The sequence below is a fragment of the Thrips palmi genome, unplaced genomic scaffold, assembly GCF_012932325.1.
Source record: "Thrips palmi isolate BJ-2018 unplaced genomic scaffold, TpBJ-2018v1 HiC_scaffold_5, whole genome shotgun sequence".
Classification (NCBI taxonomy): domain Eukaryota; kingdom Metazoa; phylum Arthropoda; class Insecta; order Thysanoptera; family Thripidae; genus Thrips; species Thrips palmi.
Window position 1 is genome coordinate 17,719,574 of NW_023144632.1, and position 23,180 is coordinate 17,742,753.

The 23,180-nt window shown below is 55.2% G+C and overlaps 3 protein-coding genes across 8 annotated transcripts in view; 1 reads left to right on the forward strand and 2 right to left on the reverse strand.

Annotated features, from left to right (window-relative positions):
* Positions 1–9,140, reverse strand: part of LOC117651074 (gamma-tubulin complex component 2-like) — a 40,001-nt gene extending 30,861 nt beyond the window's left edge. Inside the window, exons 1-11 of one of the 5 annotated variants that reach the window (XM_034394812.1) lie at positions 9,052–9,140; positions 7,065–7,232; positions 6,787–6,985; positions 6,228–6,707; positions 6,008–6,136; positions 5,740–5,913; positions 5,357–5,531; positions 5,105–5,255; positions 4,770–5,023; positions 4,524–4,686; positions 4,260–4,434 (exon numbers count right to left, since the gene is read on the reverse strand). In XM_034394812.1, the coding sequence (XP_034250703.1) occupies positions 4,260–4,434; positions 4,524–4,686; positions 4,770–5,023; positions 5,105–5,255; positions 5,357–5,531; positions 5,740–5,913; positions 6,008–6,136; positions 6,228–6,707; positions 6,787–6,879 (1,794 nt within the window). In that variant the 5' untranslated portion in view covers positions 6,880–6,985; positions 7,065–7,232; positions 9,052–9,140. The other 4 variants (XM_034394813.1, XM_034394810.1, XM_034394809.1 and 1 more) reach the window with 4 other exon arrangements.
* Positions 9,141–9,156: 16 nt separating this feature from the next.
* Positions 9,157–11,145, forward strand: LOC117651098 (uncharacterized Golgi apparatus membrane protein-like protein CG5021). 2 transcript variants are annotated; one of them, XM_034394854.1, is made up of 7 exons: positions 9,157–9,264; positions 9,564–9,637; positions 9,709–9,863; positions 9,956–10,035; positions 10,151–10,276; positions 10,448–10,576; positions 10,694–11,145. In XM_034394854.1, exons 1-7 carry the CDS (start codon positions 9,250–9,252, stop codon positions 10,760–10,762), a joined length of 648 nt encoding a protein of 215 aa, XP_034250745.1. In that variant the 5' UTR covers positions 9,157–9,249; the 3' UTR covers positions 10,763–11,145. The 2 variants fall into 2 exon arrangements, with proteins under 2 accessions (XP_034250745.1, XP_034250746.1); XM_034394855.1 differs by having other exon boundaries at positions 10,163–10,276.
* On the reverse strand, positions 11,008–18,429 carry LOC117651227 (protein TsetseEP-like). Its single transcript, XM_034395043.1, has 3 exons — positions 17,610–18,429; positions 11,083–11,133; positions 11,008–11,033 (listed from the first exon to the last, which is right to left on the reverse strand). Exons 1-3 carry the CDS (start codon positions 18,427–18,429, stop codon positions 11,008–11,010), a joined length of 897 nt encoding a protein of 298 aa, XP_034250934.1.
* Between the last annotated feature and the right edge of the window lie 4,751 nt (positions 18,430–23,180).

A 23,180-nucleotide genomic window follows, 5' to 3' on the forward strand; every position in this document is an offset into this window, starting at 1 on the left:
ATCGATTCATAATGATCAAAATTCTGAATCATCTTATAGAAAATCGATTAGAGCCGCGGAAAATGGCAACCCTAAGCGTTCACTCGCTGTACGCACTGTTTGCGATGGGTCGGGCTCTGCCAGCTGCGGCGCTAATCGCCTCTAAACCGCCTTGCCGCACTCAGAATCTAGATTCTAGAGGCTAAGAGCACAGCGTCCATTGGTGCAAGCAAACGTGGAGATCACACTAGAAGTGTGTTCCGCCTTGCCGCACTGAGAATCTAGAGGCCAAGAGCACAGCGTCCATTGGTGCAAGCAAACGTGGAGATCACACTAGAAGTGTGTTCCGCATTTCAAGTGCGAAAGTTTCTTTATCCACACTTGGTTTCACAGTGCAGCCTCTGGAATGACACTGCCTCCGCCTCCTGCTGCAGGTGGGGCTCCACGACGTGGTGAGCGCGCTGCTGGAGGCCGGCGCGGACCCCAACCGCACGGTGGCGGCCAACCGGCGCAGCGCGCTGCACCTGGCCTGCCTGCACGGCTACTACCGCGTGGCGCGCACACTGCTGGCCGCCGAGCGCACCGACCTGCAGGCGCGCGACCACGGCGACACGGCGTTGCACGCCGCCGTCAAGGGGGCCGCCGAGTACGACGGCCTGTCGCTCGCGTCCAGCCGCGCCGGCCGCGACCACCGCAAGTGTGTCCAGGTACGTGGGCCCGCCGGCGCACAGTGGGCCAGAGGACCGATGGAGGCGGTCAAGATCCCGGACGCGTTTTGAGCTCCAGAGTCGCTAAATGGGACTCGAACCGGACGTGTGACCCCACCAATGGATAGCTCTCCGAACGAGGAATCCATTGGTGGGGTCACTCGCTAGGTTCGAGTCCCATTTAGTGACTCTGGAGTTCAAAACGCGTCTTAAGTTTTGGTCGCCCCCGCCGGTCTTCTGGCCCACTGTGCGGCGTTTACCACTGCACTTAGCGGCTGCAGACTCATTCCGAGAGTCGTTTTCGTCGCGCTGTCTCTCTCGCACTCATGGGGCGTCCCGTGCAGGTGCGAGAGAGACAGCGCGACGAAAACGCGACTCTCGGAGGAGTCTGCTGGCCGCCGCAGAGCTCTAACGGTCCGCATTGCCCCGCATTGCAGGTGCTGCTGGCCAAGGGCGTGGACGTCAACGCCGTGGACCTCAAGGGCAACACGGCGCTGCACTACGCGGCGCGCAACGGCGACTCGGACGCGGTGGCGGCGCTGCTGCGCGCCGGCGCCTACATCGGCGTGCGCAACCGCTTCGGCGAGCCGCCCCTGGCCGACGTGACGCCGCGCGCGCTCGAGGCCTACCTGGACGAGTGCATCGCCACCAACGACCTGCTGCCGCGCGAGGACAACTACGAGGTCGTCTTCAAGTACCACTTCCTGGCCGGGGCGCACGGCCCGCAGCCCACGCCGCAGCAGCAGAGCCACGTGGCCGTGAGCGTGGACGAGGACGCCAAGCGGCTCATGGGCGGGCGGCGCGCCGCCGGCCCCGTCGCCGCCGAGACGGACCCGCTGCTCTACATGAGCAAGTCGGCCGACCTGCGCTACCTGCTCAAGCACCCCATCATCACCAGCTTCCTGTACCTCAAGTGGCAGCGCATCCGCGCCTTCTTCTACATCAACCTCGCCTTCTACGTGGCTTTCTGGCTGCTGCTCACGGCCTACGTGCTCACGGGCTACAGCGAGCGCCCCGACCAGGGCCTCATCTCCGAGGCGCTGTCCGGCAACGCGCCCGCCGGTCAGGGCGCGGCCCAGCGCAACGCCTCGGCCAAGGGGTGAGTGCCGGCCAGACACTGTGAAACCAAGTGCGGACAACTCCACACTTGGAATGCGGAGGGGTGGACTTTGCAGGCTCCGCACTCGGAAGTGCAGAGTTTGCAGTCTCCACACTTCATTTGTGGAGTTCTCCACGTTTGCACCGTGTCAAGAGACAGGGGCTGTGCGAGCTACTCGACACTTGAAGTGTGGAGACCGGTGGAGACTGAAAACTCCGCACCTCCAAGTGTGGAGAATCATTCCGCAACAGGCCTTGGCTTGACAGTGAATCCAGTAAAGCATTTGAACTACTCCACGCACGTCAAACTTGACCGTCTCCGCGTTCCGTGTTGCAGGGAGGCCGACGCGGTGGCCTCGGCGCGCGCGGGCCCGGCGCTGGCCGTGCTGCTGGCCGTGTTCCTGCTGCTGCTGGTGGTGCGCGAGCTGTTCCAGCTGGTGGTGTCGCCGCACCGCTACGTGCTGAGCCTCGAGAACTGGATGGAGGCGCTGCTCGTGGTGGTGACGGCCGTGCTGCTGCTGTCGCGGCAGACGGACTCGTCCAGCCGGCAGCAGCTGTCCGCCGTGGCCATCCTGCTGTCGTGGGCCGAGCTGGTGCTCCTCATCGGCCGCCACCCGCTGCTCGCCACCAACATCGAGATGTTCAAGACGGTGTCGCTTAACTTCCTCAAGTTCCTGGCCTGGTACTCCATCCTCATCGTGGCCTTCGCGCTCAGCTTCTACACGCTGTTCCGCGACTGCGGCGGCGGCGGCGCGTGCAAGCAGGACGACGAGGAGAACCAGTTCCTGAGCCCCGGCATGTCCGTGTTCAAGTCCATCGTGATGCTGACGGGCGAGTTCGACGCGGGCTCCATCCCCTTCCCCACGTTCCCCGTCACCAGCCACGTGCTCTTCGTGCTCTTCGTCTTCCTCATCGCCATCGTGCTCTTCAACCTGCTCAACGGCCTCGCCGTCAGCGACACGCAGGCCATCCGCGAGGACGCCGAGCTGGTGGCGTACGTGTCGCGCGTCAAGCTGGTGGCCTACGTGGAGAGCATGCTGGCGGGCCGGGTGCGCGACGCGGTGAGCGGCTGCGTCAACGCGTGCGGCCTGGGCCGGCCCTGCGTGCAGACCCTCGGCGGCAGGGTCAACCTCTTCCCCGACGTGGTCCCCGACCACCAGATCCACGTGCTGCCCAACCAGGGCAACCGCATCGAATTCTCGACGCGCCGCAGCTGCACGCGCAACCGCGCCATGGCCGACGACGACGACGACCTGCGCAGCTGCGCCGCGCAGTGCCGCCAGGTGTCCATGGACCCCGCCATCATGAAGGACGTCAAGCAGCTCTTCGTCAAGCGCAGCGAGGACGCCGAGGCCAGCGCCGCCAGCAAGATGGCCGAGCACTACGAGAAGGAGATCCGCACCTACGTGCAGCGCATCGAGCACCTCGAGAAGGCCCAGCGGGACCTGCTGGACCTGCTCAAGGGCAAGCAGTGAGGCGGCCGGCCCACTGGCCAGGCCCGGCATCGGGTTGCGGCATGCAGGCCTTTGCCTGCCTAACTACCCCGGCTTGGGACAAAGTTTGCGGTAAACTCAAGGGGAGCAGGCCTTTGCCCATGAATGTCAGACTGGGAAAGGCAACTGCGAAAGGATAATGTGATAAGTTCAAGAATACGAGTAGATGCCGCTTCCGTCCATGCTACTTTCATGAACCTCACAACTTATTCCTTGGACTCTTACTCAGTCAAGAAAGGGAATATGCCACCGGAACATTGTGACAGTGGTTTGTCGATAGGATAAGCAACGCATCAGTAACAGCTAGGCTTAATGACATTGTTCCTACGTTTGTATTCTAGAAGTACACTAGATACAGAACTGTTCTCCATTCAATAATACCCATACCCACTAGGATTTAACAAAAGGGAGTTTAAATTAAAGATTGTGAGTCAGAAATGAAAATTTACACATTCATGGTAAATTACAAGCATGGAGGCTTTAAACTGTTTCTACTTTCAATGCAGTTTTCTTCTCAAATAAAATTTTGCTTACTTTTTCATTGTCTCTTTTTCATTTTTCCATTCCTTTATCACCTACACTAAATTGATTACCATTTGACTGCTACCTTTAATACACAAAAGACCTGCCAATCTCAGTCAGTGGTGCAGTATCCGGCAGTGGTCACTTGGCCTAAACTAATTGGAGAGCTAGATTCATCAATGCAGTCAACTAATAGACTAGACGTAACCTCAATGCTGCCCAGATCAATAGGGACAGGTGCAGAGGCGGAGATGGAGCACTTCCTCGACTTCCTCCAGGGCACTGAAGCTGCAACACCCTCCCTTCACCCTGCCAGCAAACCTAACGCCGTCCACGCAATCACAGCACATCCCTCACTGACTAGGTGATATCCCAGACGTTTCTCTCCAATCACATGACAATTGACAACTCCGGATTCATTCAGAAAATAAGATAGAAAATTGTGGAGCAGGGAACTTACCTTGCTCATTCTCTCCAGGAAGTTGTGCCAGTTTGGTTCAATCACTTCAATCATCATGTAGTACTGAAGATTCTGGACGCAGTTCAGCATTCTTTGCCTCAAAGCAAAGGCAGGCCTGTAACTCTGCGATGATGAGACAGGGAACATCTTGCAAACTTTGTTGGACCGCCAGACCCTGAAAAGGAAACCACCCTGTGTTAGGGCACTCTTTTCTTTTCACATCCCACTTTATCAGCACTGGGGAGTTGGTTAATACTGCCACACCTGCCAAGGAGTCGCTCCACGTGTTTGCAGTAGAGAAGGTGTCTGAAGATCATCTGATAGCAGGCTTTCGTCTTGAAGTTTAGGACCAGAGACACAGGCCACTTGACCTCATACCCAAATGAAAATGATTCCAGCCCGGTTAGCATGTCAGCATGACATGACTCTGCAATGCAAGCAACAATTATCATTGTACATAGAAATCGCAAGTTTCCGAACACAAACTTCATTCATTAAGGATTACCGTACCTGAAAACTCTTGGCTACTGATACCATGAATTTTAAACATCTGGTGAATAAGGTCAAAAGGAAGGAGTTCTGCCCTCATATCATCTTTGTATGGGTCACTATTTGCTGCGGATGTACGCAGTGCCAATTCAAGCAAAGATTCTAACCGATGGGGTACAATATCATTAATATTTTTATTGAGTTCTCCTTCACACATATCCATCAGTTGCACAATGAAATCGCCTTGATCATGGAGGAAGTAGTGTTTCACAGACCTGTAAAAAACCATAAAATAAGACCAAATAAAATTATTTGTAATACTTGGCCATACTTGAGACAGTAATCAAAAATTTTACCGTAGTCTTCCCATCAAATCGTATTCTTTCATTAACAGATTAAGAAGTGTCTGACTAGCAAAACAATAAGCCTGTTCGATGGCTTCACAATATTCCCTTTCAGAAAGAGTATATTTCAATTTTTGTGTCTGCGGAGGTTTGACATTTTTACCTGAAAATAAAATCAAAAGAGGGAAAGATTGTTCAAAGATGTTTAAAAACTTTAAAGAAATAAGAAAGAACTTGACATATTGAAAATTAACATAAGCCTACCACATTGTCTGATGACATTCAAGTATTTTCCAGTTCTTAGAATCACATCAGACATCTTTTCAAGGAAACTAGGCACACGTTCACGGCATATTATGTAACATTTCTCCCAGTAATCATCGGAGTAATTAACTGGAAGGTCTTCCCTCTGAATGACCTCATTGTCTTCAACAAGGAACTAAAAATCAGAGTAAGAGCAAAGGTTAGCAATGCACTCTTAGCGATCATTAGAGAAATTTTTGGTAAACTGAGATAAGCACCAAGGCAGAAAGATGGAATTTCTTTCCTGTAACTGGCTTCAGCCAGCTGAACAAGATCACTGATGAAAAAATTCACCGAGCAATTCAGAAGAATATGCCCCTCCCAAGACCATTGGCAAAACTTACTTCTTCATAGGGATCCTGAATAACTCCTATGTACACCCAATCCTGAAGGATGTCCATATAGGGAACACTCGCAGCTTGTGTTAAATGAGTGCAAAGTTTCTGTACTTTAGGATCGCCTGCGGATATAGTATATTCATGTAACAAACTCAGCACCTTTCCACCTTTGGCTCCAGCCTGCCAAAAACACAGTGAGGTTTTTAAATAATAGTAAAAGCATTACACATGTCACTTCATTTTCACAAACTATGGATAATATTTAGGTAAGGACCTTATTGATTGTTGATGCTATATTAGCAACAATTTCCATGGTACACAATGAGGGCTGAGCATAGAACCAGATTGACTGCAAGTTCACATTTTCTTGGCGGGTGAGTGTTTCCAGCTGAGCTATAAATACCTGAAAACAAATTTGTTTGGGTTAGGAAAGTTCCAATTGGAAAATTTTGAGAATGCATGGTTCTTTACCTTAACACAAGAAATCTAAATACCTTGTATTCTTGAATTAGTTGATCCATGGCCCCAGCCAAAGCTTGATTCACTTGACCCCAATGAAAGGAGGATTTTTCTTCAATAAACCTTACAATTGTAGAATAGTAAGATGCAAGAGACAGAATTTTTTCAACAAGTTGCTTCAAAGAGGGGTCCACACCCTCTCCAATTATGAATGTTCGAGCTTCATATGGGCCCAAAAGTGCTTGAGGTGTGATGTATTCACCCTCAACACCAGACAAAACATAAAGCAAATCCTCCATAAGTTTAGTTTCTTGAGACATCCTTGGAATGTCATGAAGAGAATGTGGTAATACAATATCTGAAGAAAAGTCACGGCTCATCTTTGGACGTATTTTGGTCCAATCAGGCACCTCTGGTGCAAAAAAATTAGGATGTCTAATTTTCCGTTCAGCCTCCCTGTGCCTAGGTGTTGGTTTTCTTGAACTTGAGGCAGCTTTCTTCAATCTTGTAACAAGCTGTAAGTATAAGGAACAAATTGAAGTTCACATATTATCAACGACATAAACAAAACTATAAATATCAGAGAATACTCACCCCAGGAACTTCTTCGAGATTGACAGGTTTTCCACTGGAATTAGGCATGATTGGCGTACTCAAGCTTTTGCTGGTACTTGGGGTAGCAAACATCTCTGGCCTGAGCTGCTTCGAAGCTTTAAAGCGTAAATACTCTCGCAACTTTTTATCCTGTGCAATAAGTGAGAGAGTGGCAACAACATTTGGTAAGCAATGGACCCTGAAAAACAAAATCATTATTAGGACTTAGTGAGATTATCAAGCAGAGTACAGGCTTCAAAGAGCGAAAAATGAGGTACTTTTTGGATTTCAAATCTTCGTATTTGGCCAAAAATGCATCTGGATTTGGACTGTTATGAGCCAAAGCTCTCAACCCAGATTGTAGAACATTTGGAGTTAAAGCCACTGACGATGAGCTGCCATCTGGCTGTAAGTTTTCAACAAACTCAGAGGCTGGTAAAGTGGACCTGGAATCAATCAAAGATGCAATTGTATTGGAACAGTACTGAAACCACTACTTCGAGCATCGACAAGCAAACTAGATCTGGAGTATAGAATAATGGTCAGGAGGGTTGGGTGCAACTATTTATGCATCAAATTACTTGTGTTTACATTCGATTATTTGATATTTTTGAATTGAAACGAGGTTAAGGTTTGAAAGGAGACAAATCTAAGAAACAATGACACACCCTAATTCTTTGATAAGCTCTTGCACGAGCATATGGAGTTTATATTCACTCATGGTATATGTTCTAGAGTCGATTTTGCTTGACAACTAGAACTGACAGACAGAAAACACAACACAGACGTCAAGTGAAGTAAAGTGCGCGCGAAAACACGGCGAGCTGAGAGTCGGGGGAATAGTTACAATCCCTTGGCAGTTCCGTCTTTTCAAAAATTCAAAAACATGACTCCAAGATTCATCACGGTCAACTTCGCTCATTCTAAGGAGTTTTAACACATGGACGGAAATATATTCATGAGGAGAAAAATATTTATGACAGCGAACTAAACGTGACAAATTAAAACTCCACGACTTGGAAGGGGACTTAAACTAAGTTCCCGTACTGAAACATATGACAGTCGTAATGAACAAACGAAGACGAATCCCACGGAGCAGAATGGTATGGAGCAACGGATCAGGCCCAGCGGCATAGGGCCGGCGAACTACCTTTCGCGGCGGCACTTGGTGCTTGCTCCGGCCGCCACCGCGCGGCGCTCGCGTCGTTATGGCTCTGCCCCGGCCGCTGGGCGCCTCTGCCGGCCACTGTGAGGCATGGACCGGGGACGGTTTTTCGGCTGTAAGTCCTAAACCGTTCAAATTAAATGGGTAGAGTAAGCGAGGCGATTGTAGGTCTCAGTCTAAGCTACAATCGGCTCGCTTAGTATACCCCTCTAACTGCAGCGGCCTAGGAGCTAGGACTAAAAAACCATCTCCCGCCGGCAGCCCCAGGCCCCATGGTCCATACTACAATCACAAAAATATAAAACAATCCTGTTGCTTTCAATAAAACTGCATAATTGCGTCTCGGTATTGCATAGTTTAATTGTTATCAGGACATAAAACCATAACAGTGGCTGCATAGCCTTTTTGATTTAGAAATCAAGAACCTATAGTAATTGACGTAACTTAATTTGTAATGCCTGGCTCAAAAGCTTTGGCAAGCGAGGAAACTGTGGGAACCTAATAAAATTGGCTTCAATTTAATACCTGTGCTTGAAAGCATAAAGTAGCATTACACTCAGATTTTTTGAAAAATAAAAAAATAAAGAATCATTGACGCTTCATGTGCCATCAGGCAATACTTGAAAAGCAAACGTAAAGTCACCTTCTGACTACATCTTTAATGATTTCAGTTTTAAGTCACGACAACTGTACTGATTTGTTTCAAAAGTCTTCATTTTGACTTAAGCTTTTAAACCAGGCATCATAAAGTAAATTCCGTCAAATATCATGACTACTCGATTTCTAAAACAATGTGCATTCCAGCAATTGTAATGACACCATTTCCTAAACATATTTTAGCTGAACAATATTCAACCACAATCATGCAATTTAATTAGAAATTAATGGATTGTATAATGTTTTTCTTTATCTCTAGAGAAAAGCATAGACAGGGGCTGGGGCCTGGGGCTGCCGGCGCCGGCGGGAGATGGTTTTTCAGTCCTAGCTCCTAGGCCGCTGCAGTTAGAGGGGTATACTAAGCGAGCCGATTGTAGCTTAGACTGAGACCTACAATCGCCTCGCTTACTCTACCCATTTAATTTGAACGGTTTAGGACTTACAGCCGAAAAACCGTCCCCGGTCCATGCCTCACAGTGGCCGGCAGAGGCGCCCAGCGGCCGGGGCAGAGCCATAACGACGCGAGCGCCGCGCGGTGGCGGCCGGAGCAAGCACCAACTGCCGCCGCGAAAGGTAGTTCGGTTTTCGTGCATAGCTGATCCTCCATACCATTCTGCTCCGTGACGAATCCAGTTGTCAACATGGCGTCTGCTAAAGTGAGTGTTGTCAAATTTGAACATTTCTTCTTTTTTCCACGGTTTTAACTCGAATGAGTCGGTTTGATAGTTACTTAGTTGTAAATAAATCGCCCCGTGAGGATATTGCCACATAGTTGCAACAACGAAAATCTTAGTTAATGTTGTTAACCTAACCTACTCCTATGGTTAATCATAGACATTGTCAAATGTAGAGGTTTTTAATGACAAACTTTCCTTGTCTGTTTGTTGAAATTGTTAGTTAAATCATGCTCCGGAACCCTTACCTTCTCATAATTTCTCCATATCCTCTGTTCCAGGTTCCATTATTGAATGACACAGATGACACGATTGCTTTTGGTGAAGAGGAAAACCTGAATTCGAATACATTCAGGTAAAATTTCAAGTATACCGAGGAATCCTTAAGATGTGATTATATTTTACTAACTGTGTCCTCCTTTTCAGGCATCCATATGTCATATTTTTTCATTTAGTGTTCCGTGGTTTAGCTCTAGTAACATATATTTTCGGATCATTTTTTAGTGACAGTTTTATTGGCATATTTGTCTTTTTAATATTACTTTTGTCCATGGACTTCTGGACTGTCAAAAATGTCACAGGTGAGTGGAGTGCATTCCTTTGGATCATTAATATAAATGAATTGCAGAAAAGACATTTCATATGTACTATATTTTGATTTTTAAAATTTTAGGAAGACTTCTTGTTGGTTTGAGGTGGTGGAATTATGTGGATGACAATGGAAAGTCTCATTGGGTTTTTGAATCCAGGAAGGTTAGTATTGCATTTGATACTGAACTACAAAGTTTTTCACCTAGTATATTAGTGTTTGCTACTCTTTTAATTGTTGATGTGTACCATCGATAAACGACATTGCCCTTTTTTGTAGGGCATTTCACAGAATCGAATTCATCCTGGAGAGTCGAGGTATTTTTGGACTGGTCTCATAGTTTTCCCTGTCTTATGGGTCATCTTCTGGCTGGTTTGCTTGTTTGGTTTAAAATTTAAATGGATGGTAAGAGGCTTTTAACTTACATTATACCTTTGGCATAATTAATATAATATTTACTTTAGAACCTTGCTTTTTGATATCAATTATAAATAAGGAGAGGAGTAGGAATGTCAATGACAGCTTGTAAAACTCATTACAGTTGCTAATTTTTGCATCCTTTTGCCTCCCTAACAGCTGGTTGTGAGCATTGCAATCGTACTTCATGGAGCCAACTTGTATGGATATGTCAAATGTCGCTTTGGATCAGAAAAGAGCATGTCAACAAATGTGACTGAATTTTTCAGGCGACAAGTCATTCAAAATGTGAGTATGATTGAGGGATGTTAGTTTTCTATTATTATTATTATTATTATTATTGTTGTTTGTGTATTCATCTATTTAAGGAAATGCTTGTTTTCAAAAATTTATTTTGTCTTTCAGGTTGCAAACATCATGTCTAAACCAGCACAGCCTTCAGCCAATGCTGCAAACGCTACAAACATAATTTGATTTACTTATTACTCTGAAAACATTGGGGTTTCCTTCTATTGTGATCTTATGTAATGTAGTAATGAATTTTTAAAGGACATTTTAAGACTGAAAGGTTAGACAAGACCTCCTCTGGTGTAATTAATCAAGCAAACTGCAGAAACCGTTTGTCTTTCTTTCTCACAAATATTTTCCACCAGAACAAATTATGTGATGTTTCCAACCATTTTAACCATTCCAGTAAAGAGGAACCAATTTTGCCTCTTCTATCTTTTTAATGTTTCAACCGTTCCTGTTGACGGAAGAAAATTACTAGCGAGAAACTGAAATATTCCACTTACCTTTATTTGTCATATGCTCCACTGTTTTGTCTCTTATGCATAAATATAGAACTATAAGAATGAGAAAAGTGTATGCTAGTGTTCATTCAATATTGTTAATGGGTTTGGTGGCCCTGGGAAAAAAAGGATGTGGCGCTGCTTGGCTTAAGTGTCACCTCACAGTTACCTTTAAGCTAGGTGGCATCCAAGTAGATTTGGACATTTTAAGTAGCGAGGTGTTGAAATGGTCAGCAGGGCTCGAAGTGGCATGCAGGAGACTGGGTGGATTGAGGGGCTTGAGTGGATGTAAACAGTTTCAAATGGACTAATGACTTGGTGGAGTTGCTCAAATTTAATCATTCCTCGAAATTCTAGCACATTTGACTTTTGCAAGACAGAAGGCTGTGTCACAAGCCAGTGCGTCTATGAAGCTTGCCCTACATCTCTTTGGTCAAGATTTGCGACCAAGGCCAGGACTTGAGTTTCCATTTCCAACTGATTTACTACAACTGATTTCAACTGGCATAACCAGATGCAGCGTAGGTGCTGATTCCTGCAAGTGCCTCAGCTATTTGGCACGAAACCATTTCCCTGAGAACATCGTGCCTTAGTGAAGATTGGTGGGCGCAATCTGTTGGCATCCAGTTGATTGGCGGCAAGCCTCCTACTAAGCAATCCTCCGCTTTGTCACTAAAATTCACCTTAGTCAAGGATCGATTGCCTCTGTGCCACTGGGCTCTTCAGTGCCACTCGACCACCTACATGCCCATGCCACTCAGTAGCAACCTTGCCTCTGGCTTGCCTAAAGAGTCACTTGATTGCCACCCAAGTCACACCTTGCCACTCGTTTTACTACATTTCTTCCAGGGGTTGTCCTGTCTACCCCTCACACACCAAACGCACAAGGAACCCTCTTTTGTGGAAGGCAGAAGCGAGTTCCATGTAGTTGTCAACCAGGGACGCCCGAGGGGCCTGGGGCCTTCCCCGCCTGTCAATGCCAATGCCACCCTCCACCCACGCGTGGGCGTGCGTCAAGTTACACTCCCAATTTCCTACTGAGCTTTTTCTTCGTATTACGAACAAAAAGCTTAGTATTATGACAGCACAGCGAAGGTAGTAACCTATGGTGAAGCGTTCTCAGTAACTTATGACCACTTTCTTCATATTACGAACAAATTTCTCTGTATTATGACAGATTTGTGTCGTAAAGTACTGAGAATTCGCTTAGTATTATGACAGCACGGCATTTCTCAGTAGGAAATTGGGAGTGTAAGCTCACCCCTGTTCTCGGGAGTGATCGGTGGACTATTGTTCATCTCGCTGCGATTCCAGGAAAATTACGGCTGGGCCTTGTTGGCTGGTCTGTGACAGGCGTGGCACCAGGGGGAAGTTACTGGGGGAAATTACCCCTCCCCTGCACTCCCAATATTCTACTGAGCTTTTTCTTCGTAATACGAACAAATAGCGTAGTACTATGAATGTGCCGCGAGGGTAGTAACCTATGGTGAAGAGTTCTCAGTAACTTATGACCAATTTCTTCATATTACGAACGAATTTCTCTGTATTATGACAGATTTGTGTCGCAAAGTACTGAGAATTAGCTTAGTATTATGACTGCACGGCATTTCTCTGTAGGAAATGGGGAGTGTGGAAGGTACGTTAAAGGCACTACTTTGCCCCCTGTGAGTAGGAAAACCCTCCCCTTGGCAGAAATTCTGGAGCCGCGCCTGACCTGTGAACACATCTTAGGGCTCGCGTACACCACCTAGCGCAAATTTCACTATGGCAGTACAGCGAGATGCACTTGCGAGCGGGACCGGACCTGTTCATCGATTCATCACTCACAGTGTGAGAAGTGAGCCAACTTTGCACACCCTGAAGCACGCGGTCGCAAGTGCAAGTCTGTCCAGTGCTACGGACTTCTGAGGAGCCCTTCATTGGCGTCTCGGGGGGAAGGGGAGGGGGGGGGGCAGGGTCATTGCCCACCCGGAAGGTAGGTAACACGCACACTCTTAAAACCTTACGAAGTATTTTGAGCATACATATAACAAACTAAAATACTTTGTTATACGAAGAAATAGTTCGTAAATTACGAAGTACTTTCTTTGTAAGCTTATGTATGCTCAAAATACTTTGTTATACAAACTACTTTTCTGTGTAAGGCCCAAAATAGTTTGTAAGGTTTTCTCAGTGCATGACACTCCGCCTGGAGGCAGGTCAAGGGTGTGACAGCCCCCTCCGATAAACGATTCCAGAGGAGCGCAGGGCCGCCGGGCGGGGGTGGGCAACCCTGGGAATCCCCCTGCTGACTGACACCACAGGACGCCTCAAGGACATGTGCACTCCGGGTTGTCCTCCTGGTCCGCCGTGGACGCCCCACGAGGAGCCCCAAACACACACACACACACACACAGTGTCTTGTGCCCCATCGGGTGCCCCTCCCTCCTCCGCGCTGTGCCCGCTGCCCGCCGTGCCCGGCATCGGCGTAGCAGCGTGGCAGCGCGGCCACGGCGCAGCATCGGCTTTGGCAGGCTGCCTCTTTGTCGGTGTCGGTGCCGCTCGGCCCGGCGTATCGCGGCCTGCAGACTGATTCCGAGAGTCGTTTTCGTCGCTCTGTCTCTCTCGCACCTACACGGGACGGCCCATGAGTGCGAGAGAGACAGAGCGACGAAAACGACTCTCGGGTGCTGGCCCGGCCACTCGAGTGGAGGCTGCCAGTGCGGGCGTCGGTCTGTCTCTCTCGCACCGGTACGGAGCGCCCCATGAGAGCGAGGGAGAGACCTCCCACTCGGCATCAGTCTGTGGCTGGCAACCCAACACGGGCCCCGCCCAGCGCCAGCCGCGCCGGCCGAGCCCCATTGGGCCCCATCCCGGCATGGGCCCCACCGACCGTCCCGTCCCGGCTTGCCGCGGCGGCTGCGCGGCTTGCCGTCCTGGACGGCGTCTTGAGCAAGGGGTGACGTCACGCGCGGCGCGAAGCCATGGCGCAGCCCAGCCTCTCGGTCCACCGCGGCGGCGTCCGCGTCCCGCGTCCGCGGCGTGGGCCCGGCGAGGCCTGGCCGCCGTGCCGCTCGCCGACGCGCCGACACCCCGTGCCGCTGACTGATTTCGAGGGTCGTTTTCGTCGCTCTGTCTCTCATGGAACAGCCCGTGCAGGTGCGAGAGAGACAGAGTGACGGAAACGACTCTCGGCAACAATCGGGTAGCGGGGTGCGTTGAGGCGGCCGACTGGCCGTCTTCGCCGTCCTCCGCCACCCAGTGCAGGCCCTGGTGGCCCCGGCAGGCCGCGTCTCGGTGATCGCCGAGGAGCCCAAGGAGGCTGGCCGCCCTCAAATAAGCCCGGGCAACTTGCCCCTAGACCTGCCGTGGCTTGTCTAGCTTGCCTGGCTTGCCTGGGCGCATCTAGGAATAGCGAGGCACCCCGCCCCCGCCCTCTGCGCCCCTCTATCTTCTGTCTGTCTCTCCCGCTCTCTCTGCACCGCTCTATCTGTCCGTCTCTCTCGCTCTCTCTGCGCCGCTCTATCTGTCCGTGTCTCTCTGCGCGTTGCCAGACAAGCGGCCAGCTGCACCCAGCGGTGCCAGCCAGCAGACTGATTCCGAGAGTCGCTCTAGTCGCCCTGTCTCTCTCTCTCTCTTACCCACAAGAACGCCCCATGAGTGCGAGAGAGACAGAGCGACGAAAACGACTCTCGGAATCAGTCTGCAGCACCCACTGCGACGCCGTGGGCCACAGCGTGATCCGCGAACGCCGCGGCCGCCGGCACAGCGAGCACGGCGACGACGTCGTCCCCGACCAGTTCAGAGTCCGAAACGAGGCCCAACTCACCGGCAGGCAGCTTTCCGCCACAATGGTTGAGTGGTTGCCTAGGAGGCAGGATGAGAGGCAGACCAGGCCGCTGCACACCCGTTTGGGCTCCTTTTTGCACACGCCCTTCCCTGCAGACTGATTCGACCGATTCCGAGAGTCGTCTGTCTCTCTCGCACTCATTAGGCGTCCCGTACAGATGTGAAAGAGACAGCGACGAGAAATGCCTCTCGAAAATCAGTCTGCTGACAACATTGCCTGACACAGACGTCACCTGGTGCAGCAAGTGGGCCTCGATGGTGTGGCTCCCATGGCGGCTCCCACTGCTCCCTCTCTCCAGCTCGGCGACACTCCACCGCCCTACCGCTTGTTTCCGGAGTGTCGTTTCGTCGCTCTCTCTCTCTCTCTCTCGCTCTCGCTCCCCTGCGGAACGCCCCAACAGAGACAGAGCGACGAAACGATCCTTCGGACTCAGGCGGTCAAAGCCAAATTCAGACCGTGCAACTGGAAAATTTGTGAAATTTCTGCTTTATAAGGACGCGTATACAGTGCTGTGACGGCTGTGACTCTGAGACTCGACTATTAAGCGAGAGACTCGACTATTAAGCGAGTGCTGGGCAGTGCAGTGGCGAACGGCAAGCGAGCTTCCTCCCCACTGTCACTGTGTTCCGTTTCCTTCCTCTATTTTTAGAGAAGCCCCGCCCCACCCCGCCCCCCGGCTCAGCTCCGCAATCCGCTCCCTTCCCCGTCGCATCCACGTTCCCGAGTCACTAAACAGCATTAACGGCACGCCCAAAAATGAACCGCGTTCCGAGAAACGACGCTCGGGTCGCGGAACCCGAGTTTGACGCGGCCTGAAAACGGAAGGGGTTGCCTCTGCTCTGCGACGCTGGCCGCAGAGATCGGGGCGGTCCCTCGGCCAACACCGCCAGCGGCCAGCGCAGCGAGCAGTGCAGGCGCCGCCCCGCCGCCCTCGCCCTCCGCCCCACAACCACCACCCTTCCGTCCCCGTCGCCCCGTCCCAGTCAGCTGGAGGTGGGTTGGGTCCCTCGCGGCGGGGAGCCTTGGACCTCCGTCGGCGTGCCGTCGGCGCGTGTCGGTGTCCGGGACCCTTACGCGGAGCAGCAGCCCACGCACTTGGAGAGGAGGTCTACGAGTGCCCCGCCCTGGACGGCGAGGCCCCCGGCAGTGCGGTGCGACCGACCGGGGGCGGGGCCGGGCGGGGCACGCGGCAACCTAACCTCACTCCGGCCTCGTGGCGCCGCGCCCCGACCTGGATTTCCAGGACTGACAAGGTGAGTGCGATTTCACGGCAGACTCGGGATTCGTGTCCGCGTTGACGTCGGTCGTGCCGCAGGCCCGCTCGCCCTGGCTTGGGCGTTCGGTGCGAATCCGACCTGGCGCGGCGTGGCCGTGTCGGGGAGGCGGCTTTTGCTTCGCCCTTCGCTCTTCCGGTTCATGTCAACGAGGACGCTGTTCAGGAGGATCAGGACGAACTGGTCCAGTGTGGACGATTTGGTCAAGTGGGCCGTTATGAAGTCATTTGGGGCGGGGCGGGGGAGGGGTAGGGGCACCGCCCTCAGCCCCTCCCCCCGCGGAGGTCAGCCCGTCAGGCCGTCAGGCCGTGAGGCCGCCGTGCAGCTTCGTCCTTCCCCGGCCATGTGTCGTCGGCGGCCGCCTCGCCGCCAGCAGACTGATTCCGAGAGTCGTTTTTGTCGCTCTGTCCCTCCGGCACCCATTCGGGACGCCCCATGAGTGCGAGAGTCACAGAGCGACGAAAACGACTCTCGGAATCAGTCTGCAGGCCGACGGGCCCCTCGGGGGGGGGGGGGGGGGGGTAAGGTCATATGGAAGATAGGTCTGCGCAACCGAGATGCATGCTGGGAGACCGGGCAAGCCGGCAGGCAGGCTGGCAGGCAGGTAGGCGGTCCTCCGCTGCAGCCGGCGACGGATTCGGGAGGGATTAGCTGCCCGGTCTCCCAGCATGCATCTCGGTTGCGCAGACCTATCTTCCATATGACCTTAGGGGGGGGGGGTCTTGCCTCGTGCCTCTCGTGCCCGTGCGCGGCGCTCAGGTTAGGTTCCACCACCGGGTCGCGGGGCGTGCACCCCGGGCGGGGCGGGGCGGGGTGGGGTGCACCCGCAAGGGCTTCCGCCACGGTGCCGGCCGTACCGGCCCATCGCGGGCCAAGCACTGAACGGGGCGCCGAGCGAAGCAGCGAAGCGAAGCCCCTGGCTACATTTAGAAAAGCTGTGGGATGGAGCGCCCCAGCGCGCCCCGGCGCAGGCCGCAGGGCGCTGCGCGGGCCCAAAGCTGCAGGCTGCTTCCGAACAGTGCCCTCGTCACTCTGTCTCTCTCACGCTCATGGGACGTGCCGCACGGGAGGGAGAGAGAGGGAGGGACCGTTGGACAGTGGGCGAACCCCGCTGATCGGAATGGAGCTGCGCGCCGGCAAGCGCAGGGCGTGGGTTCCAGCCGTTCCAGCCCCGGGCGAAGGCGTTGGCCGTTGTTGCATTCGAGGTTCGCCGGGTTCGGGGCGCGGGGGCCGCGAGGGTGGGGCGGCAGGGGCGGCCGGCGGGGTGGCGTCGCGCCCTGCGCCCCGCCGCCCATGGCCGCGCAAAGAAAAGGGCTGCTGGCCGCTCGATACTTTGCGCCTCAAAGACACACGTGGAACAGCTGAAGAGCGCCAAAGGGCGCAGGGCAGGGTGCCTGCAGGGCGCAGCCTGGCGCAGCCGCAGCAGCCCTCGGGATGGCCCTCGGGGTGGCCCTCGGGGTGGCCCTCGGGGTGGCCCTCGGGGTGGCCCTCGGGGTGGCCCTCGGGGTGGCCCTCGGGGTGGCCCTCGGGGTGGCCCTCGGGGTGACCCTCGGGGTGGCCCTCGGGGTGGCCCTCGGGGTGGCCCTCGGGGTGGCCCTCGGGGTGGCCCTCGGGGTGGCCCTCGGGGTGGCCCTCGGGGTGGCCCTCGGGGTGGCCCTCGGGGTGGCCCTCGGGGTGGCCCTCGGGGTGGCCCTCGGGGTGGCCCTCGGGGTGGCCCTCGGGGTGGCCCTCGGGGTGGCCCTCGGGGTGGCCCTCGGGGTGGCCCTCGGGGTGGCCCTCGGGGTGGCCCTCGGGGTGGCCCTCGGGGTGGCCCTCGGGGTGGCCCTCGGGGTGGCCCTCGGGGTGGCCCTCGGGGTGGCCCTCGGGGTGGCCATCGGGGTGGCCCTCGGGGTGGCCCTCGGGGTGGCCCTCGGGGTGGCCCTCGGGGTGGCCCTCGGGGTGGCCCTCGGGGTGGCCCTCGGGGTGGCCCTCGGGGTGGCCCTCGGGGTGGCCCTCGGGGTGGCCATCGGGGTGGCCCTCGGGGTGGCCCTCGGGGTGGCCCTCGGGGTGGCCCTCGGGGTGGCTCTCGGGGTGGCCCTCGGGGTGGCCCTCGGGGTGGCGCTCGGTTTCGCGCGTCCGCTGCCAAACCAACTGCGAGGACGTCCACACTGCCCGGTGCGGAGTGAGGCTCCACACTCGGACGCGTGGAGTTTGCAGCCTCCACACATCAAGTGTGGAGCACCTCACGGAGGCCCTATCTCTTGGCATGGTACGAACTCGGTTCAAACGTGGAGAACGCCACACTGGAAGTGCGAACTCTGCGGTGCGGAGACTGCAAAGTCCACCCCTCCGCACTTACAGAGTGGAGTTCTCCACACCTGGTTTCACAGTGTCGCGCCGCGCCGCCTTTGAGCGTGTGGCGCGACGTGCGTGGTGGCGGGGCGGGGCGGGGCGGGGCGGGGCGAGGCGGGGCGGGGCGGGGCGGGGCGGGGCGGGGCGGGGCGGGGCGGGGCGCGGCGGCGCGCTTGCAGGTGAACAAGCCGGGCCGGCCGGCGCCGCGCTGCGCCGCGCCGCCACGCCGCCGCTGCGACTGGGGTCAGTGGATGGGGCAGCGCGGAAATGGCGCTACGCCCACCGCTGTCTGTCTGCTGCAACTATTTCTAGACTGGCGGCGCTGGCGGCGCTGGCGGCCCGCCCGGATAGCGCGGCCTCCCCGCTAAGCTGCCATGGCTCCGCCGCCCCGCCGCCCCGCCGCTCTGCAGACTGAATCCGAGAGTCGTTTTCGTCGCTCTGTCCCTCTCGCAACCATACGGGCCGCCGCAGGCGTGCGAGAGAGACAGCGACTCTCGGAATCAGTCTGCCGCCGCTCTGGCCGCGCGGCGCTGGCCCCTCCCGGCCCCTTCCCGGCCCCTGCCGCCGCCGTCTAGCTGCGTGTAGCCCAAAGGACGAAACACAAGCCCTTCCCTACATGGGTGCCGGCCGGCCGGGGGCCGCGCAGAGGCGTTGCGAGTTACGGAGTTACGGACGACCCCCGTATCCTGCTGCACTGCTGCCTTCCTGCCGCCTTCCTGCCCCCCCGCCAACTAGACGCACCGGACGCAGCCAATAAGCTAAGGCCGCGGGCCGCACAGTGTGCCCATGAGACTAGGGGTAATGGACTCGCAACGGAGCTGGCCGGAATCTCTGCCTTGCTAATTGTAGTTCACTATTTCTCCGACTAAATATGCGATTTTTGAGATGGGTTGGGCATTTTCGGAAAGAAGACATCTTAAAGTATGCCCTAAATTCAAAAAAGTTTGAACTTTCCCACCAGGGCTCGAACAGGAACAGCTTCGCCGTTGCGCTACTCAAATGCGCAGGGCGACGGGCATGGTGCCAGGGGCGACGCAGGGGGGACGCATCTTCAACTTGCGATAGAAGCTTCCCGATGCCGCAAAAGTGATGGAACATAGTTTGTCTTCGACATATATCAAGGTGCACCACTTGTCCCATCACTTTTGCGGCATCCGGAAGCTTCTAGCGCAAGTTGAAGAGGCGCCCCCCCTGCGTCGCCCCTGGCACCATGCCCGTCGCCCTGCGCATTTGAGTAGCGCAACGGTTAAGCTGTTCCTGTTCGAGCCCTGGTGGGAAAATTGAAACTTTTTTGAATTTAGGGCATACTTTAAGATGTCTTCTTTCCAAAAATGCCCGAGCCATCTCAAAACTCGCATATTTAGTCGGAGAAATAGTGAACTACAATTAGCAAAGCAGAGATTCCGGCCAGCTCCGTTGCGAGTCCATTACCCCTGGTCTCATGGTGTGCCGCACAGGCCGCTGCAGATCGAATGGAGGCTAGCTAGCTCGCTAGCTCGTGTGAATTGTGTTGCGCGCGTGTATGTGTGCGTGTGTGTGTGAGGAGAGAGAGAGAGAGAGAGAGAGAGAGAGAGAGAGAGAGAGAGAGAGAGAGAGAGAGAGAGAGAGACAGACAGACAGACAGACAGACAGACAGAGGCAGACAGACAGACAGACAGACAGTGTAAGGGGGACAGGCTGATACGCTGCCTTGACTTTTTGTCGTCTAGCTTCTTCTTCTTCTCCTCCTCCTCGCCGGCAGCGTGCGCGGGGCATGGCCGCACGGCCGGCGTGGCGATGGTTTTTGCCCAAACGACGTCCTTGGCCCAGCGGGCTAGCACTGCGAGCAGGAGCAGCCGGCGCGACAGGCGACGCGCTGCGACACAGCCGGGCCAGAGTCCCCGTCCCAGAGAGGCCTCCGTCCTAGAGAGGTCTCCGTTAAAGGCTTCCGTCCTAGAGGTGCCTCCGTCCTAGAGATGCCTCCGTCCTAGAGAGGCCTCCGTCCTAGAGATGCTAGAGATGCCTCCGTCCTAGAGAGGCCTCCGTCCTAGAGAGGCCTCCGTCCTAGAGAGGCCTCCGTCCTAGAGAGCCCTCCGTCCTAGAGAGCCCTCCGTTCTAGAGAGGCCTCCGTCCTAGAGAGGCCTCCGTCCTAGAGAGGCCTCCGTCCTAGAGAGGCCTCCGTCCTAGAGAGGCCTCCGTTCTAGAGAGGCCTCCCGGTCGTCCTGGCCGTCCTGGTCCGGCCGGTCCCGGGCCGCTCCTCCGGCCGAATTCCAGGCTGGCTCCACGCAGGCTGCGCCGGCCGAGCCGACGCGTCCCGGAGCCATCGCGAACCGCGGCCGCGCCGTGGCGGCCAGACGTGCCAAGTCACCCCGCGGCCGCCTGGCCGCCCCGCCCCGCCCCGCCCCGCCCCGCCCCGCCGCGCCCCGCCCCGCCCCGCCGCGGGCCCAGGCCAAGCACGATGCCAAGCCCCGGCGCCGCATACCTCCGACTCCGAGTCTGCTGGGCGGACGCTGCTCGCGCTGCTCGCCTTGCTGCCCCCCTCGATGCAGGCCGAGCTACACTACCGGCGCTCCTTCGCGGCGGTGGCCAGCCTCCTCGCCCGGTTCGCGGCCATGCGGCCCGCGGACTGGTTCCGAACACCGCTTTCGTCGCTCCGTCTCTCTCACATTCCTGCGGAACGCCCCGTGAGTGCGAGAGAGACAGAAAGCACCGCTGCGCCGCGTCGTCGCGTCCGCCGCGTTGCAGCGAGTCTGCTGTCGATGGCATTCCAGCGCGCTGCAGCGCCACGGCGTCTCGTCGGCCTGTCTCTCTCGCACTCGCGGGGCGCGCCCGGGCGGCCCGTAGGGGAGTGAGTGAGGGAGACAGAGACGGGCCTGGCCGCACGAAGCAAGTGGCGGGGAACATGACCATGGCCAGGGCCGCCGGGGCCGCCAGGGCCGCGCCTCGGCAGGGCAGCCCTTGGCGATGCCTTGGCGATGCCTTGGCGATGCCTTGGCGGTCACGCGCCGCTTGCCATTCTGTCCGCTAGGCGCGCTGGCGGCGCTAGCGGCGTTCTTCTAGTAAATGAAGCCTTCTCGCAGGCCGGAAATGGACCGGATCAAAGCTTCTTTGCCCCGCGGCGCGCCTATCCGTCCGAAGCCCCGCCATCCCTCGTCCCCCGCCCCGTTTGGTGAAGAAAGCAAGCTGACACCTTTATGTGTCTTGCAGTTTTAGGCGAGGGGTGACCCACTGTCAAATTTTATGTACAATGATTGTGTGAATGTGCAAGAATGTGCAAGATTTCCGACGTTTTTGCCACACGTGTTGCCTACTTACAGGCGTTTCTGCCACCTGAATGTGGAATGTGGTCAAATTTTGTACAATGAATCTGTGAAGCTGTTCCCCCCTCGGTTTTAGGTATGTTTTAAAGTAAGAGCATCGTCTGCTAAAAACGCGTTCAAAGTCGGCACGGAAACCAAGTGTGGAGAACCCCGCCCTTGGTGTAGTGGAGGAGTTTGCACACTTCAGAGCTCTCCACGTTTGCACCATGCCATGAGACAGGGGCTCTGTGAGCTGCTCCACACTTTGAAGTGTGGAGACTGCAAACGCCACAAGTCTAACAGTGGAGAATCACTCCGCACTAGGCAGTGTGGCGTCCTCCACACTTGGTTTGACAGTGCGGCGGCGCACAGTGGGCCAGAAACCGGCGGAGACGGCCAAAATTCGAGACGCGTTTTGAGCTCCAGAGTCACTATGCAGGACTCGAACCGAACGTGTGACCCCACCAATCGATTCCTCGTCCTGAGAGCAATCCATTGGTGGGGTCACACGGTCGGTTCAAGTCCCATTTAGCGACTCTGAAGCTCAAAACGCATCTCGAATTTTGGCCGCCTCCGCCGGTTTCTGGCTCACTGTGCGGCGCGCGGCCGAGGCGCCTGCCAAGTCCGGGCTAGGCAACCGAGCAAGGCGGCGGCGCTCGACGGGCGGGTCCAGCTCCATTACCATTAAGGGCTAGACCACACATGATCGTATGCCATTTCGGGCCCGACACATGCCCGCCTGCACTGCAAAACGAGACATGGCCGTCCTTACTAAGGTGACACTTTATCCCGGTGGGGAAGAGCCTCAAGCGACTACGAGCCCCCACTCGCAGTATGGCCAGGCAGGCACAGTGAGCACCGCGACGACACGACGACGCGGTGCATCCGGGCTGCGTGCGCAACGGGGCCACTTTGATAAGGCGCCTCGAGGCAAATGCTCTGTGTGCGAGTAAGAGTGTGCTCGTGCGTGTGTGAGTGTGTGTGTGTGTGTGTAAGTGCGCGCGCGTGTGTGTTTGGACGGATTGCGCTCTTATCGCGTAACCATAGCAACCTGAGGGCACGCAAGTAGGACCGCGACACGGGACACCCCCTTCGGCCCCTTCCCCTCCCCCACCCCACCCCACCTCGCACCAGCAGTTGGTGGTCCAATGTACATCCGTATGGACGTGCCCCGAGGGGTCCATATCCAGTCCATCGCAGTGTGCGTTCCAGGGTATTCATTCCAGGGGATGCCTTCAAGGGGATTGATTCCAGGGCATTCATTCCACGGGATTGCTTCCAGGGGATAGCTTCCAGGGGATTGCTTCCAGGGGATTGCTTCCAGGGGATTGCTTCCAGGGGATTGCTCCCAGGGGATTGCTTCCAGGGGATTGCTTCCAGGGGATTGCT